The sequence below is a fragment of the Thamnophis elegans genome, chromosome 14 (assembly GCF_009769535.1).
Source record: "Thamnophis elegans isolate rThaEle1 chromosome 14, rThaEle1.pri, whole genome shotgun sequence".
Lineage (NCBI taxonomy): Eukaryota > Metazoa > Chordata > Lepidosauria > Squamata > Colubridae > Thamnophis > Thamnophis elegans.
The window spans coordinates 922519-937156 of NC_045554.1; the positions used below are offsets into that span (position 1 = coordinate 922519).

A 14638-nucleotide genomic window follows, 5' to 3' on the forward strand; every position below is an offset into this window, starting at 1 on the left:
TCGTTACCATTGGGTGGGTTCTTCCAGCCCTCTGTGCTTCCTCATCCTCTTGGCCCTGACTCTCGTGGCACAGCTAACGTGGGCCAGGCTGAGTCCTACAGCATGGACCCAACGCTGCACATCTGGTAGGAGAAGCCGGATCTTCAGAATCCATGGAGGAAGCAAAGTTTGGGAGCTTCACCGGTCCTGCTCCTCCTTTCGTTCTTCGGCTGGGCAGATCATGAGCCTCCAAGGCAGGGAGTTCAGCTTCCGTCTGTCAAAAGAAGTTATCAAAATCCTGCCGTGAACTCCGGTTGCTGCTGACAGCAGCTTTAATATTATTTGGGATTTCGTTTTCTGGCGCCTCTTCTCTCGTCTGCCCCTCTCCCCCCCCTGACAGCTTCAGGAAAGAGAGGGAAGATGAATGGAGGCCGTCTTCCCTCCGACATGTTTTTCTCAGTGAGGCGGCCTTGAATTTTCACCCACGGATTGGTTCTATCAGCAGAGAAGGAATTCCACCTTGCAGATGGCCAAGAGAAGGCCAAGGAAGCCTCTTCAGCAGGGCTTGATTGAGCCATCAAGGGAGATGCCTTCCAACAAAATATACTCTTTGGAACGCAATGTTCTTCCTGCGATCCCGCGGTTCTCCCTCCTGTGTATTTCAAGCAAATTCTCTTTTTTTTGAATGCTACACAATTCACCAAGGGTTCATTTCATTCCAGGAGACATCGTGCCTGCAAATCTTTGTGGCTCTCAAGTGCAGCCACCTTGGGACCAGGGAGGCTTAGTCCGAGACAGGCAAAATTGCTTCTCAGTTTTTGGGGCAGGGCCTGGTTCTCTGCCCCACAATGTGTGGGAATGAGGCAATGTCCCAACCGTGTCTTGCCGTTTCGGCAGTGTGCAGCAGATTCCCCCAGTTGCTTTGAGGGAAGGGCGCAGAGCTCCAGAAATGATGAGGCATCCAGCAATAATCTGATTTGTTTCGGGCTCCAGATCAACAGCAGGAGGAAAGCTCCTTCCTCTTACAGCCCATCCAGAGGGGGAAAAAAACGGATGAGGCTCTCTTGCATTTCAGCAGAAAGGGTTGGAATTTGCAGGAACTCCAGAATGTTATGGAAAGAGAATTCCTGGCGGTTCGTCCCTCCAGGAGGACTGATCCTCCATCCAAAGAATTATCTGGCTGGCTTGGCTCTCCTCTTGGATAATTGTCTTCTGCTTCCCCCATCTTCCTTCCTTGATCTTCTAGGCGGAGTTTTGGATCTGCCAATCAGTCCCACTGTCAGCACCTCTTCATTGAGTAATTAGGAAAGAAAGACCACAAGACTCCATAGGTAGAAATCAAGTGTACTTTTACTAATTATAAATGATTAAAGGCGTAGCAAAGCGAAGACTGATTATTTAGGCGCGAAAGCGATGGATATATAGAATAACCCTTTCCCCACCTCTTGGCATCCCAGTTACAGTCCAATCATAATTCTCCTAAGTGTCCGGTGTGAGATAACTTCAAAAGGCATCACTAAGATGGAATGTCGGTGCCGTTAGCCTTGGCGGGAACTCCTCCGCATGCGCAGTCCGACAGGCAGTAGAACTCCAGAATCTTCCTCCAGCACAATTAGTAAACCCCTCCCAAATAACATGCCCCCCCCTCCCCGTTTCATGGCAGCCGAAGCAGCAGCAAAGCAGAGGCTGACACCCACAGCTTCTCGGCTGGCAAAGGGGCCCTGGCATCTGGAGATAGGAAAATGAATAGACACAGAGAGCCCCCCATGCCAGTCAGGCCTGGGAGACCATCTCTCCAGTGGAACGGAGGGTCTCACGCTTACCAATTACACAAAAGGATTCAAGGCAGATCTGCTTCGTCCCTTCAATCCAGTGGACTGTTGCCAATGGCTTGTCTAAGGAAACCGTTCCAAATCTCGGCTTCTTGCTTTCCCGCCATCCAATCTGCAGGGCAGGCTTGCTGGATTGATGCGCTCACCCACCACCAAACCATGAATTCCATTTTCCTGCCCGCCACAGCGCAGCAAATGCTGAGGCTAATTACTATGATAAATCAAGGCTCATGAATATGTAATGAAGCACAATTTATTTTCCATTACTACAATTGCAGTTGATCAATGTTTTTTGGGCTGTGAAGTTTCCGGGCAAGTCGTCTCTCAGACTTCTGCGGACAGAGAAACAGGAGCGTTTGCTGCCCCACCAGTTTTCACCAAGGAAAGGAAGATTTGACCACAGGTTTTAGGAAAGTCAGCGCATCCTCCATCCAAAGCGCATCCTTAGAATCCCCCGTCCCTCTTTCTTTCCTTCTTGGCAGAGATGGAGAGGTCAGTTTGCCAGCAGCTTCATTCCAACATTGGGATCATGGTTTATTCGGAGGAGTTTCAAGGAAAGGAGGAAGGGAGGGAGGGAGGGAGGGAGGGAAGGAAGGAAGTCAGAAGTTTGCCTTTTGAAAACTTGATCTAGAACCAGAAAATTAAATATATTTTAGAAAGTAAAATAATAAGCCTTGAAGAGATAAAAGAATAATTCTTCCAATGGGAATTCTTTCATGTCTCCCAAAGGAGACAGTTTCCTTCCTGGCCTTTTGGGCCAGAGGTGGGAGTTCATTTGGCACATCCTGCCAGAGAAAGTTGCCACTTTTCAAGAATTCCAACTGGTTTCCTCAATGCAAAAGGGAAAAATTAGGGCCTCCCTACAAGCGACATGAGCATCTGTTTTATTCATGAGAGGATCTCGCAAATCCACATATCATGTTAAGAGGTCACAGCACTGCATCGCTTGGAATCCTCTGGCCGGCCCAAATGCTGCCTTTGCTCAGCATGATTCACACCTCACATCAAAGGAATCCACAACCCACTAAACCCTACAAAGAAAGACCAAACCGAAATAATTGCAACAGAGCTAAGCATTTTGTAGAATCGCAGCTCCTCCAGCTTGACCTGAGCTGCAAAGCATCTGGTGTTGAGTTGAGTTTATTATTATTATATTTCTATGCCGCCCTATTCCCCGGAGGTGTGAGCAGAGTCCATGAGTTACATTCCAGAGGGACTGAAACAAGACTTAGAGCACATCTGCATGAGCACCACCAAGCCCACCATACAGGAAGAGAAACTTCTGCAGGCCAGGAAACAGATACTGTGCGCCTGATTCCCTGCCCGTATTTTTTCCTCCCTGAAACGTGGCATAGCCCCACGCGTGAAGTGGGAGGAGGAGGAGAGAAACCCCAGAGTTTTATTCCCACTTATTTGCTTTCCCTGAATTCCTCTCTGAGGCTCTCTCCCACCAAGGAAGCCTTCTCCGTCTCCAATGTCCTGGGGGTTCCTCAGCCCGTTCTTCTTTGGGGTGAATGTGGAGAGAAGCAGCCACCTGTTTCTGCAGCTGTTCCAGCAGAGTGACGGGAAACCCATCCTAGGAAGACGTGGCATGGTGACAGAAGGGAAAGCCTGGCGTGGGACCAAGGCATGCCAGCAGTGTCTCGGTTTCCCTTACAAGATGCCCGCCAGCTCTGGATTCCCAGCACGGCTCTGCAGAGGAGGAGGAGGAGGAGGAGGAGGCTTCAAGGCTGCCCAGCTGCTCCCAAATTGAGGTGCCAAGGCAGGAGACGGACAACTGGCCAGGTTCCATCTTTTCCTTTTGCAGCAAGCCAGAAGGATCTTGACGTGATGGTGGCTGAGACATCTTCCAACCCCTTCTCTCTCGTGGCCTTCACTCCCATGCCTCCCTTTCTTTGAAACTCACGTTCTTAGATGCCCCTGGAGATGTTATTGCAGATGAGCTCCGCTCTCTGAGGGGATTCGCACCCATTGGGGGCGTCTTCCAAGAAAGCATGCAGGGCTCTGCCCTTTGGGGGTTGATAAGGGACCTCTTAATGGCTTATCTGGAGAGGTCCAATGGATCAGGCCATGAATAGATGGGAATAATTACATAAGCCAGTATCTTGTTTCCAATCGTGGCTAACCAGATGCTTCTGGGGAAGCCCACAAGGGGGAAACAAGGGGCACGTTCTTCTCCGTGGGTCTCCTCCCCACCACCAGCGTTCAGATGGACCATCTTTGAGGCTGGGGGGATCCTTCCAGTGAGCCACCAGCTGGATCCCTCTCAGGAATTGTCCGAGCTCCCTTTCACAGCAGCCTGAAACCAGGGTTCACCGTGCGATGTTGAGTTCCTTGAGTTAGTTGATTCTACAGTATCTGGAGAAGAGTTTCTTTAGGAGAGACCCTCCATTGGAGAGAGTTTCTTCAGGAGACAAACTGTGATGGCACAGTGGCCAGAGTGCAGTACTGCAGGCTACTTCTGCCGACTGCCGGCTGACTGCAATTTGGTTGTTCCAATCTCACCAGGCTCAAGGTTGACTCAGCCTTCCGTCCTTCCGAGGTGGATAAAATGAGGACCCAGATTGTTTTAAGAGCAATATGCTGACTCCGTAAACCACTTAGAGAGGTCTGTAAAAGCCCCGTGAAGCGGGATATAAGTCTAAGTGCTATTGGAGGCTGTTCCGTTCCACCCTGGGCCAGGAAAATGCCTCGCTCCCTGGTACATGGCTTACGACTCACATATGTGGCTGCTTGAAAATCCTGAAGTCTCTGCTCTGTCTTCATCCCTGGTCAAGAGGTGACCACTTGACAGAAGCATTCTGAGATTAGCTTCTCAGTCCGGATGAGGTCAACCGAGTGCTACGACCCAAGCTTAATCCAGCTGAAGTTCTCAAGATCTTCCAAAGCTGACTGAGAGCGCCAGCGTTTTGCTCCAAAGGCGTCTCCAGGAAAGGCTCCCTGGCACCCTCTCCCTCCTTCCTGCAGTTTGGACCCTATAGTGGTGGTGGAGGCTCGCTGCAACCAGACTGTGCCTCAGGACAAGGATCGTGTTAAGGAGTGACCTTCCCCTTTGCTTCTGGGTCTCTGCAAGGGAGGAATGGGGAAAAAAATCAAGATGGTGCTCACAATGTTGGATTTGATGCCTCGCCTTCTTTTATGCGCTCTGTCCGTGTGCCATTATGGCTCCATCTTGACTGCTTCACTGCAACCTTCAGGCATGTCCACATGCAGGTTTCAGCCCAACTCGCTTCTTGTGGTGTTAATTAAGTCTTCGGTTCTTTCCTCCCGTAGCAAGAAGACGATGGGAAGCGCAAGTGGTGTGCCGTGGCTTTGCCGTGCAATTAAAATATCCTTCCCCTTGTTCAGGCTTTTAGCGGTGACAGCAGCAAGGACTATTAGGCAACGTCCATGCACGCTGCTGAGCCAGTGGAAAAGAAAAGCCTTCGTGGTGCATTTCAGGCCATTGACGGCCTCCGCGACGGAGATCAGGTCTGAAACCCAGGATGGCCTCGGCGGGGAGGCAAATCCTGCACTCAGGAAAGGGAGGGAGGGGGGATAAATTATGACCACCCTGAGACTTTCTGAATCACTAGAAAGCTTCTACTTCAAGCCTTGCATGTAGAAAGCTAGCACTCCTTCCTTGTAGCTCGGCCTCCTTGCTTCACGTAGGTTGATTTTGACCCAAGGAAAGCCTGGAAAACTGAAATATATCCCTCCCACATGATCCCAAGTGTTGAACCTGGCTCAGCTTCTCCAAAGACAGAGCCCAAGGTCTCACCGTATCTCCTTAGTTGTTCTTCTTAGCTCGTTGCTTCCAAGTTTTGAATTCCATCAAAACGAAGAAAACCGTGCCCTGGAAGGGAAAACGGGGCAAAGTGGGGGAAAGAGAAGAGCTCTCATTATTGCAATGACAGCCCCACAGAGAAATACTCTTCCTTCAGGCGCCAGCAGATCTTAACCAACCAGCTGTGCCCCTCTGTGCGTGTGTGTGCGTGTGTATGCGTGTGTGCTTGCATGCAGGCAAGAATAACTAACCACCAACAGCCTTTGATGTTAATCTTTATATTTTCCTTTCTTGGGTTGGCGTCACTTTGGATAATCTGTTTGGCTTCTTCCTGCCTTGGGAGAGCAGAGAACGGGGCATCTGATTAAACCGCAGAGCTTGGGAGTTTTGCAGGAGAACAAGCACATCGGTTGCCAGAGGAGATCATTTTTTTATGGAAGGCAGGAGGTGAAGCCTTCATGGGCAGCCCACACTCTCCCTTTCGCTCTTGAGAACAGTTAAATTCTCAGCTTGTTGGGTTTCGGGATGGAAGGGGCTTCACTCTGATAGAGAGGAACCACTGGGGAGGGGATGAAGTTGGCAATTTGTGCAGTCCGCAGACGGCCTAATTATATCCATGCACGGGGAGCAAGTTGACTCCAGTGGAAGGTTCTAGAAGTGACAAACCAGAGAGATCCCGGCTCTCGGTTTCCCCTTCAGCCTCTTCTGCCAGCTCAAATGCCCATCAGAGCAATGGGGGAGGAAGTGATCCACCTTCACTCGAGGGGGGTGAGAGTCACTGTGTTCTCCAGCGCTTGGTGCTCACAAGGACTCTGTGTGAGCTGAATAAATGTTGAAGGGTGGGTGCAGGGAGTGGGGGGAGAGAGCAAGGAGTGGTTGGGAGAACAGAAAGGAGAAGAATCCAGAAAAACCTGGAAGGGGGGTGGGAATATCCATGTCCTTTTGGGGTTTTCTGCTTCTTAACTGGTCCCTGATGATGCTCTTAACGCATTTCTCTCCTCTCTGCTTTCCCCTACAGGTTATAACCCTGGAAGGATGGGTTGACATCATGTATTATGTTATGGACGCTCACTCTTTTTACAATTTTATATATTTTATACTACTTATAATAGTAAGTATGGGGAGGGACAGGGGGCTGTCACTCAGGTGAACCCTTAACAAAGGGGACCTTGGCAGGATGGGGGGGGCAGGCAAAGGACCCTTTGAGGTGAGGCATCTGCAGGGTTGGGGCATCCAAGATTCAAGATGGTGGCAATGACGGTACAATCAGTGCACAGTTGTACGACCCCTGCCCCCCCCCTGTCCAGGTCAATGATCTCCTCATAACATCTTCTGTGGCTGCGGAAAGCTACAAACCTCTTCCAAGTCCAAATTTCCTCGTGGCTAGACTATCCCTACATTCCAAAAACCAGGTTTCCCATAACCAAGACATGTTGTAATTCCTGAAAATCTACTCTCAACACTTTTGAGTGGTAGCAGCCTGTTTGAAGCACATCCAAGGTTCCAGCCCATGTGAAATCTGCCAAGTGGGCCATTAACAACTTCCACTAGCAATAACACACACACACACACACACACACACACACTCAGCCTTTATGTCTGCATTAAGCTTTCCTTCGTGGTGGTTTACATTAAGAAGCTAAGAGGGAAGTTCGTTCACATCAGCGGAGTAGCACACGAGAGAAGCAGACGGGGTTTTCTTGGCAGTATCTCTGGCTTCTCCTGGCTCCAAATATCCCAGCGCTTTTGTCCAGAAAAGGCCCCATTTTCACTGGGTGGCCAGTTTAGCCCCAGTTCTGCCTTGGCCAGACCCTCCTTGGAGGCCTGTCTCTCCTGGGGCGGGCACCACAGTTCCCAAAGGAGAATGGAGCCATAGTTCTGAGGAGGAGTGATGTAGAGTGACATTTGGGAATGGGGGAGGCCTCATTCCTTGGATACATTAGGGGTAGGAATAGGAACCAGTTGTGTGTGTGTGTGTGTGTTGGGAGGGTGCTGATTTCAGACTATTTAAAGAGGATGGGTTGTGTTGCATTAAAAAGCATAGGCAGTCTGAAGTGCACGAAAAAATCAGGTTCTGGATTAGGCTCTTGAACTAACTCAGGGATGTCGGAGGAGGGGCAAACCCCCCCCCCCAAACAACCACCTGATTGAATCCCCACTCCTATTTTACAAGTACCCCTCTTGGTGGTCCTTTTCGGCTGACTATCTGCTTCTAACACTCCTCCTCAATCTAAATTAGAGATGTTCAACCTTGAGAACTTTTAAGACTTGTGGACTTCAATTCCCAGAATTCTTCAAAGACCCCGTTGATAGAACCTCTTCAAAGTTCCATTGGTCCCGAATATGTTTATACTTATGTAAGAAAAGTTAATGAAAAGAAGACTCAATTGCTAGTGGTGTTTTCCAGAGCACCAACAGTTGGCCATTTCCCTTTCAGGAAGAAGAAGAAAAACGTTGCCGTTATGGTTACATTGGTTGAGTTCACTCAAGGTGCCTTTCTTGGATGTCCCAAAGGTGTTTTTCCCCCCAAAAAATATCTCTGGACTTTCTTTGTTTTGTTTTTCCTTGAAGATATTTCACTTCTCATTCAAAGAAGTTCTGAAGCTTCTTGGATGAGAAGTGAAATGTCTCCAAGGAAAAATCTAAGAAAGCACCTTTGGGACAACCATGATCTGCATGACTGGGAATCTCCAGACACTTTCCTTGGGTCACCCTTTTTCCTTGATTGCCCATTAGGTCAGCCCAATGGCTGTGATGGAACACCAATGCAGAGCTTGGCTAAAGTTGACCTTGGCCAACTCTTCATGACCGGGTCATGAAGAGTTGACCAAGGTCAACTTTAGCCAAGCTCTGCATTGGTGTTCCATCACAGCCATTCGTCCTTCGGTGGGTGTGGGGTGAGCACGGCCAGTCGCCTCCATCTTCAAGTGCTCTCTGTCTTCTTTTGGCTCTCCCAGGTCGGTTCTTTCTTCATGATTAACTTGTGCCTGGTTGTGATAGCAACACAGTTTTCTGAAACCAAACAGCGGGAGAACCAGCTGATGCAAGAGCAGCGAGCCCGCTACCTCTCCAACGACAGCACAATCGCCAGCTTCTCCGAGCCGGGGAGCTGCTATGAAGAGCTCCTCAAATACATCTGCCACATTTTCAGGAAAGTCAAACGGAGGTCCCTGCGCCTCTACAACAATTGGCAGAGCAAGCGGAGGAAAAAAGTCAACCCCAACAACGGCGGAGACGACGTTCAGGGCCCCCAGAGTGGCAAGCGGCGCATCACGTCCATCCATCACTTGATCCACCACCACCACCACCACCATCACCACTACCACATCAGCAACGGGAGTCCCCAGGGGCCAAGGGCCAACCCAGGGATTTGTGACCTGGAGCTGGAAGTCATGAAGCCGGGAAGCCAGCTGATGCTTCCTCCATCTTCACCCAGCCACCCAAGCGGTGGAGCTGCAGATACGGAGTCCATCCACAGTATCTACCACGCCGACTGCCACGTGGAAGGGAGCTCGGTGAAATGCAAGTCTTCCAGCATTGCTGCAGGTAGCAAAGCTGCCAATCACGGCAGCATGAACTACCCCACCATCTTGCCTTCTCCGGCAAACAAAGCCAGCGTCCCTCCCGCGTCCAAAGGGAAGAAAAATGAGGGCAGTGAGGCGACCTCTCCCATGCCCGTGGTCAGCAGCCCAGCCAACCTGAACGCAGATTGCTATGGGAAGCTCCACCATCTAGTGGGAGAACGTGGTAAGAAAAATGGTTTCAGTGGCCTAATTCAGACTCAGTATCCAAAGCAGAGACCCGAAAAGGTTAGGGATAAAAGCCCAGTAGAAGACCTCTGCTGGTACAGTAGAAGGTCTTGTCCAGGTTCAATCTCACCACCCCAGATCCCCTCTGAATCTGGAGCTTCTACTACAAACTCCAAACATTTGAAAGCCACTAACCTCCACAGTCCCCTGAACAATATGACCTTGTCTTCCAGTACTCATGGCCTTGACACTGAGTAGACACCAGAAGACCAACACCCCCTCCCCCAAAGGAGATGTTTAAAGGCACTTCATAGGGTTACTCCTTACTAAAACGGTAGCCGTGCTTGTAGACATAGCAGTAGCAATAGCAGTTAGACTTATATACCGCTTCATAGGGCTTTCAGCCCTCTCTAAGCGGTTTACAGAGTCAGCATATCGCCCCCAACAACAATCCGGGTTCTCATTTTACCCACCTCGGAAGGATGGAAGGCTGAGACCACCTTGAGCCGGTGAGATTTGAACCGCCGAACTGCAGATAACAGTCAGCTGAAGTGGCCTGCAGTGCTGCACCCTAACCACTGCGCCACCTCGGCTCTTATCTTTGCTTTCTGTTTGGTTAGCACTTTGGTTCCTGTTGGACCTGCCCAAAAGTTCCTAACCTTCTCCTTCCATTGCAGGCCTCCGCAGGGCCTCCAGCATTTTGTCTGGCTTGAACGTACCGTGTCCTCTGCCAGGGCCCCAAGCCAACTCCTTGAGCTGCGAGCTGCAAAACTGCCCATTCTGCGCCAGTATCCTGGAGGATCCCGAGTTCGAGTTCAGCGATGCGGACAGCTACGAGTCAGGAGAGGACAACACCGGGGTCTACGAATTCACCCAGGACGTAAAACACGGGGACTTGCGGGACCAGATCCAGCAACAGAGGAACAAGAAGAAGAAGAAGAAGAAAAGGAAACCAGCCAAGGAGAGGAACAAGATAACCAAGCTCTGGAAGGCCTTCGGCAACAAGCTGAAACGGATCGTGGAGAGCAAGTACTTCAACCGTGGGATCATGATCGCCATCCTCATCAACACGCTGAGCATGGGCATTGAGTATCATGAACAGGTAAGGAGGTAGGTTGGTTGGTTGGTTGGCTTAGCTGGTCAAAGGCTCTGCTGGCTGGAGAATTCTGGGAGTTGAAGTCCACAAGTCTTAAAGTTGCTAACTTTGGGAACCACTGCTGAGTAATTAGTCACTGGCTAGGAGTCCTCGTGAGCTTTGTGGTTGATCCAGAACAGCTTCCGTTCAGCCTCCCACAACTGAAGGTCTGGTTAACACTTTTGCACAAGCTCAGAGGCGGAAAAGGGTATTGAACTCATCAGCTTTTATTTCTCCCACCTTGAGCCCCCCCTGCTTTTCTTTGGGGAGTGGGATGTGGGGTGCATTTCAACCTGAGATGTTTGCCCTCAAGCCCTTGAGCAAGCTAAGTCTTTGGAGACCACCAGATGCCAGGAAGTGGATTCTTTCCTCCTTCCAGCCCACTTGCTGATTTCTCCAAAGGAAGAAACTCTCCTTCTTTTTTTGTCCCCCTTCCAAAATGATTGCGTTGTATTTTCTATTCTGTCTGGTTCCATAGGACATCACTCAGAGTTAGTTCAGAGGCCTAAATTGAATTAATGAAATGTAATGTAATCTGGTTTAATGTAATTCAGCAAATGGGAGGAAAGAGGGAGGTTGCGGAAATGGGGAATTTTACCTACCAAAGCCAGAGTTTTGAGATGCAGTCGCTCGCCTGTGAATCTCATCCTTGACGCTTTGATCCAATTGTGATTGATTGGAGCGATCAGCCAAGGACACGGTGGCTCAGCCGCGGTGACAGCTCTATCAGTAGCCCAGTCCCAGGGGCGGCATGAGCGGCTGTGGGAATGCCATCGGCTGCTTCGGGTTGCAAGATTGCTCTCTGGGTCCTTGATGATTTCGGTGAAAGGAGGTGCCACTCCAGGAAGGGGGACCAAGAGCAGAGGGGGCTATTAACACAGATCCCAGCCTGATCAGCTCTGATTAACTGTAAAGGGATCTCAAACACCATACCAGCTTCTTTGCTCTTAATAGAAGTTCTGATGGAGGTTGAATACAGCCTATTCTTCATCAGGTCCTTGAGGTCACCTTAGGACTAAATATCCTCCCACCCTCCCTTTTCTTCTTTTCTCCTTCCTTCCTTCCTTCCTTCCTTCCTTCCTTCCTTCCTTCCTTCCTTCCTACCTTCCTTTCTACCTTCCTTCCTTCCTTCTTTCCTTCCTTCCTTCCTTCCTTCCTTCCTTCCTTCTTTCCTTCCTTCCTTCCTTCCTTCCTTCTTTCCTTCATTCCTTCCTACCTTCCTTCCTTCCTTCTTTCCTTCCTTCCTTCCTTCCTACCTTCCTTCCTTCCTTCCTTCCTTCCTACCTTCCTTCCTACCTTCCTTCCTTCCTTCCTTCCTTCTTTCCTTCCTTCCTTCCTTCCTACCTTCCTACCTTCCTTCCTTCCTTCCTTCTTTCCTTCCTTCCTTCCTTCCTTCCTTCCTGTGTGGAGATCGCGCCTCCCTTTCTTTGAGGATACATGACATGCTCACAAATACTAACCACGGGTTATTGAAACGCGATATGAAACAGAAACGGATAGGTATTCTTTTTTGTGCCTGTGGCTGAATCCATGTTTTCTAAAACAAGATATGATTTTCCAGGGCTGCTTATTTATTTATTTATGGCATGGAGCCTCAAGAAAATGAAGGGAAGTTTCTGCTAAGTGAAGTGACAGCCATTCTGGGTTACTTCTGGGCCTTCAGAATAGCAATAGCAGTTAGACTTATATACCGCTTCATAGGGCTTTCAGCCCTCTCTAAGCGGTTTACAGAGTCAGCATATCGCCCCCAACAACAATCCGGGTCCTCATTTCACCCACCTCGGAAGGATGGAAGGCTGAGTCAACCTTGAGCCGGTGAGATTTGAACAGCCGAACTGCAGAACTAGCAGTCAGCTGAAGTAGCCTGCAGTGCTGCACTCTAACCACTGCGCCATCACTGGAGGCTTTGAAGAAGAGACTAGGCAGCCACTTGTCTGAAATGGTATAGACTCTCCTGCTCGAGCCGGGGGTTAGACTGCACGACCTCCAAGGTCCCTCCCAATTCTTTGAAGTTCATCCCTCTGCAGGTTCCTCTTCATCCCCCCTGCCCTTCATTCACAGGCAGTTGGCTTTTCCAATGTTTCCTTGGCCTCTTCTCTAACTGATGGGCTGCTTGAACCAACGAAGCCTTTGTTCTGGCCCACCACCCAGCTCCTCCTCCTTCCCCTCCTCGTTGTCCCACCCGCCACCAAGCCACCCCTTGCCAGAAAGAATCTCCATAAAAGTCTCTTCCTCGGGATGAGTAACGGCTCGGCCACAGGGATCTCGGTGGCCTCCCTGCTTGATTAAACATTTTCCAGCACCCTGGAAGTTGGGAGAGTAAACAATGGCAACCAGAGTGGCTTTTGATCTCTCTGTTGGTCGGCCAAAGTTATTGTCTCCACATGCTAAGCAAAGAGCAAGAAGTTATTTCTGAATTCCCCCAGCCCTCCCCCCTCCCCACCCTCCCTCTTCCGTCTTTTTGGAGAGCAAGGCAGCCGCCTGAAGTTTGGAATTCCTTTCCTGCAAAGGCCAAAATATTTGGATTTGGGGTTTTCTTTCTTTCCCTCTTTTTTTTAAAGGACAACTTGCAGGCCTCGTAAATCTTCATTAAATCCTCTGAATCAAACTGAGTTTTTCTCTCTGTCTATATGCTTGGACCTACTCAGAGGCCGCTTGTGAAAGTGGCGGTTTGCATTTCCACCGGCCAAATCTCCCCAGATCCAAAGAAACTTTACAGGTTTGTCTAGCAATAGCAGTTAGCAATAGCAGTTAGACTTATATACCGCTTCATAGGGCTTTCAGCCCTCTCTAAGCGGTTTACAGAATCAGCATATCGCCTACACAGTCTGGGTCCTCATTTCACCCACCTCGGAAGGATGGAAGGCTGAGTCAACCTTGAGCCGGTGAGATTAGAACCGCGGAACTGCAGATAACAGTCAGCTGAAGTGGCCTGCAGTGCTGCACCCTAACCACTGCGCCACCTCGGCTCTTGTCTGTAGATGTTCTCTTAAACCGCTATGCAGGTCAATGCAAAAATGGAGGTGGTGGTTTTCTGGGTAAAGACCATGAAAGAAAAGATAAGAAGATGTGGAGGCCATTGTCTCCCCCAAAGGCTGCCACTGGGGAATTGGGGGCGATGAAGTCCACAAATCCTAAAGTTGGTAGGATGGGACCTCCCTAATTTAGCTTCTGTTCTCCAGAAAGAGAAGCTTCAGGTAGCAGCATCTCCCGAATGTCTCTCCCGATGCTTCCTGCTCGCTCGGGGGAAGAGGCAATTGATCTAATCCAGCCTGGCATTTAAGCCACTTGAAATAAAATTGTTTTTTGTCAAGTGAGGCTGAGAAACGGGAAGAGCAGAGCTTCGGTGCCTTGCTGGGAGTCCCCAGTGGGGCTAGGAAGCCTACCTGAAGGAGGGACAGGTGTCCCTTCAGGACCTCCGTTGGTTCCTCAGCAAGGTTCAAGGGGGAGGCGTGCCTGGAGGCAGCTGGTTCAGTCCCAAAATCAACCTAGCTGGAAATCAGACCCCCACATTCAAGACCAGGGCTCTCCAAACTTGGGGTCTTTAAGGCTTGTGGATTCTCCATGCTGTGTGGGAGTTGAAGTCCACACGTCTTAAATCTCTGTGGAGATTCTCAGTCATCCAGGTCATGTTTGCCAGGACTGAAGAAGTTTTTGGATGAGAAGTGAAATGTCTTCCAACCCCCCCACCTCCCCCCGAAAGACACAAGTTGCCATGTTTAAACACAATTTCCCAGAACAAGCAGCTAGCAAGGAGCTTTGAAACTCCAAAAGTGACGTCGCCAAGGGAAGACCACCTGCCATTCTGGGTCAATGCTAGCTCAGATTATTGAATTTCTTCCCCTTTCTTTTCAGCTTCTGGTTTTTTTTTCAGCCTGCTCTGCGATTCCAGGTTCTGCTTAAAAGCCCCGCCTCCTTCTTTGAACCAGATCATTAATTCAGCTCCTCCTCACTCGCCCAAGAGTGGGAACCCTTTTAAAGGATTTCCAGCAATTGGAAGAGGATGGGGTGGGGGCTCACTTAATCCTACCTGAGCCTCTTCTAATCTCCTGTATTTGTATTTTTTTTAAAGGGGGGGGGTTCTATCCCGCACTTCCTTCCTTAATGAGGTCCATGCACTGGAAATCTAATATGGTGGCCAGCAAGCAATTCATTAGTTCAACAGATTAGTGGTGGG

At 49.7% G+C, this 14638-nt stretch overlaps 1 protein-coding gene across 1 annotated transcript in view; it reads left to right on the forward strand.

Moving 5' to 3' along the window:
- The window catches only part of CACNA1H (calcium voltage-gated channel subunit alpha1 H), a 71842-nt gene that overhangs the window by 12501 nt on the left and 44703 nt on the right, over positions 1-14638 (forward strand). Inside the window, exons 6-8 of the mRNA XM_032231304.1 lie at positions 6596-6688; positions 8535-9324; positions 10004-10428. Coding sequence (XP_032087195.1) covers positions 6596-6688; positions 8535-9324; positions 10004-10428 — 1308 coding nt within the window. The remainder of the gene's footprint in view (positions 1-6595; positions 6689-8534; positions 9325-10003; positions 10429-14638) is intronic.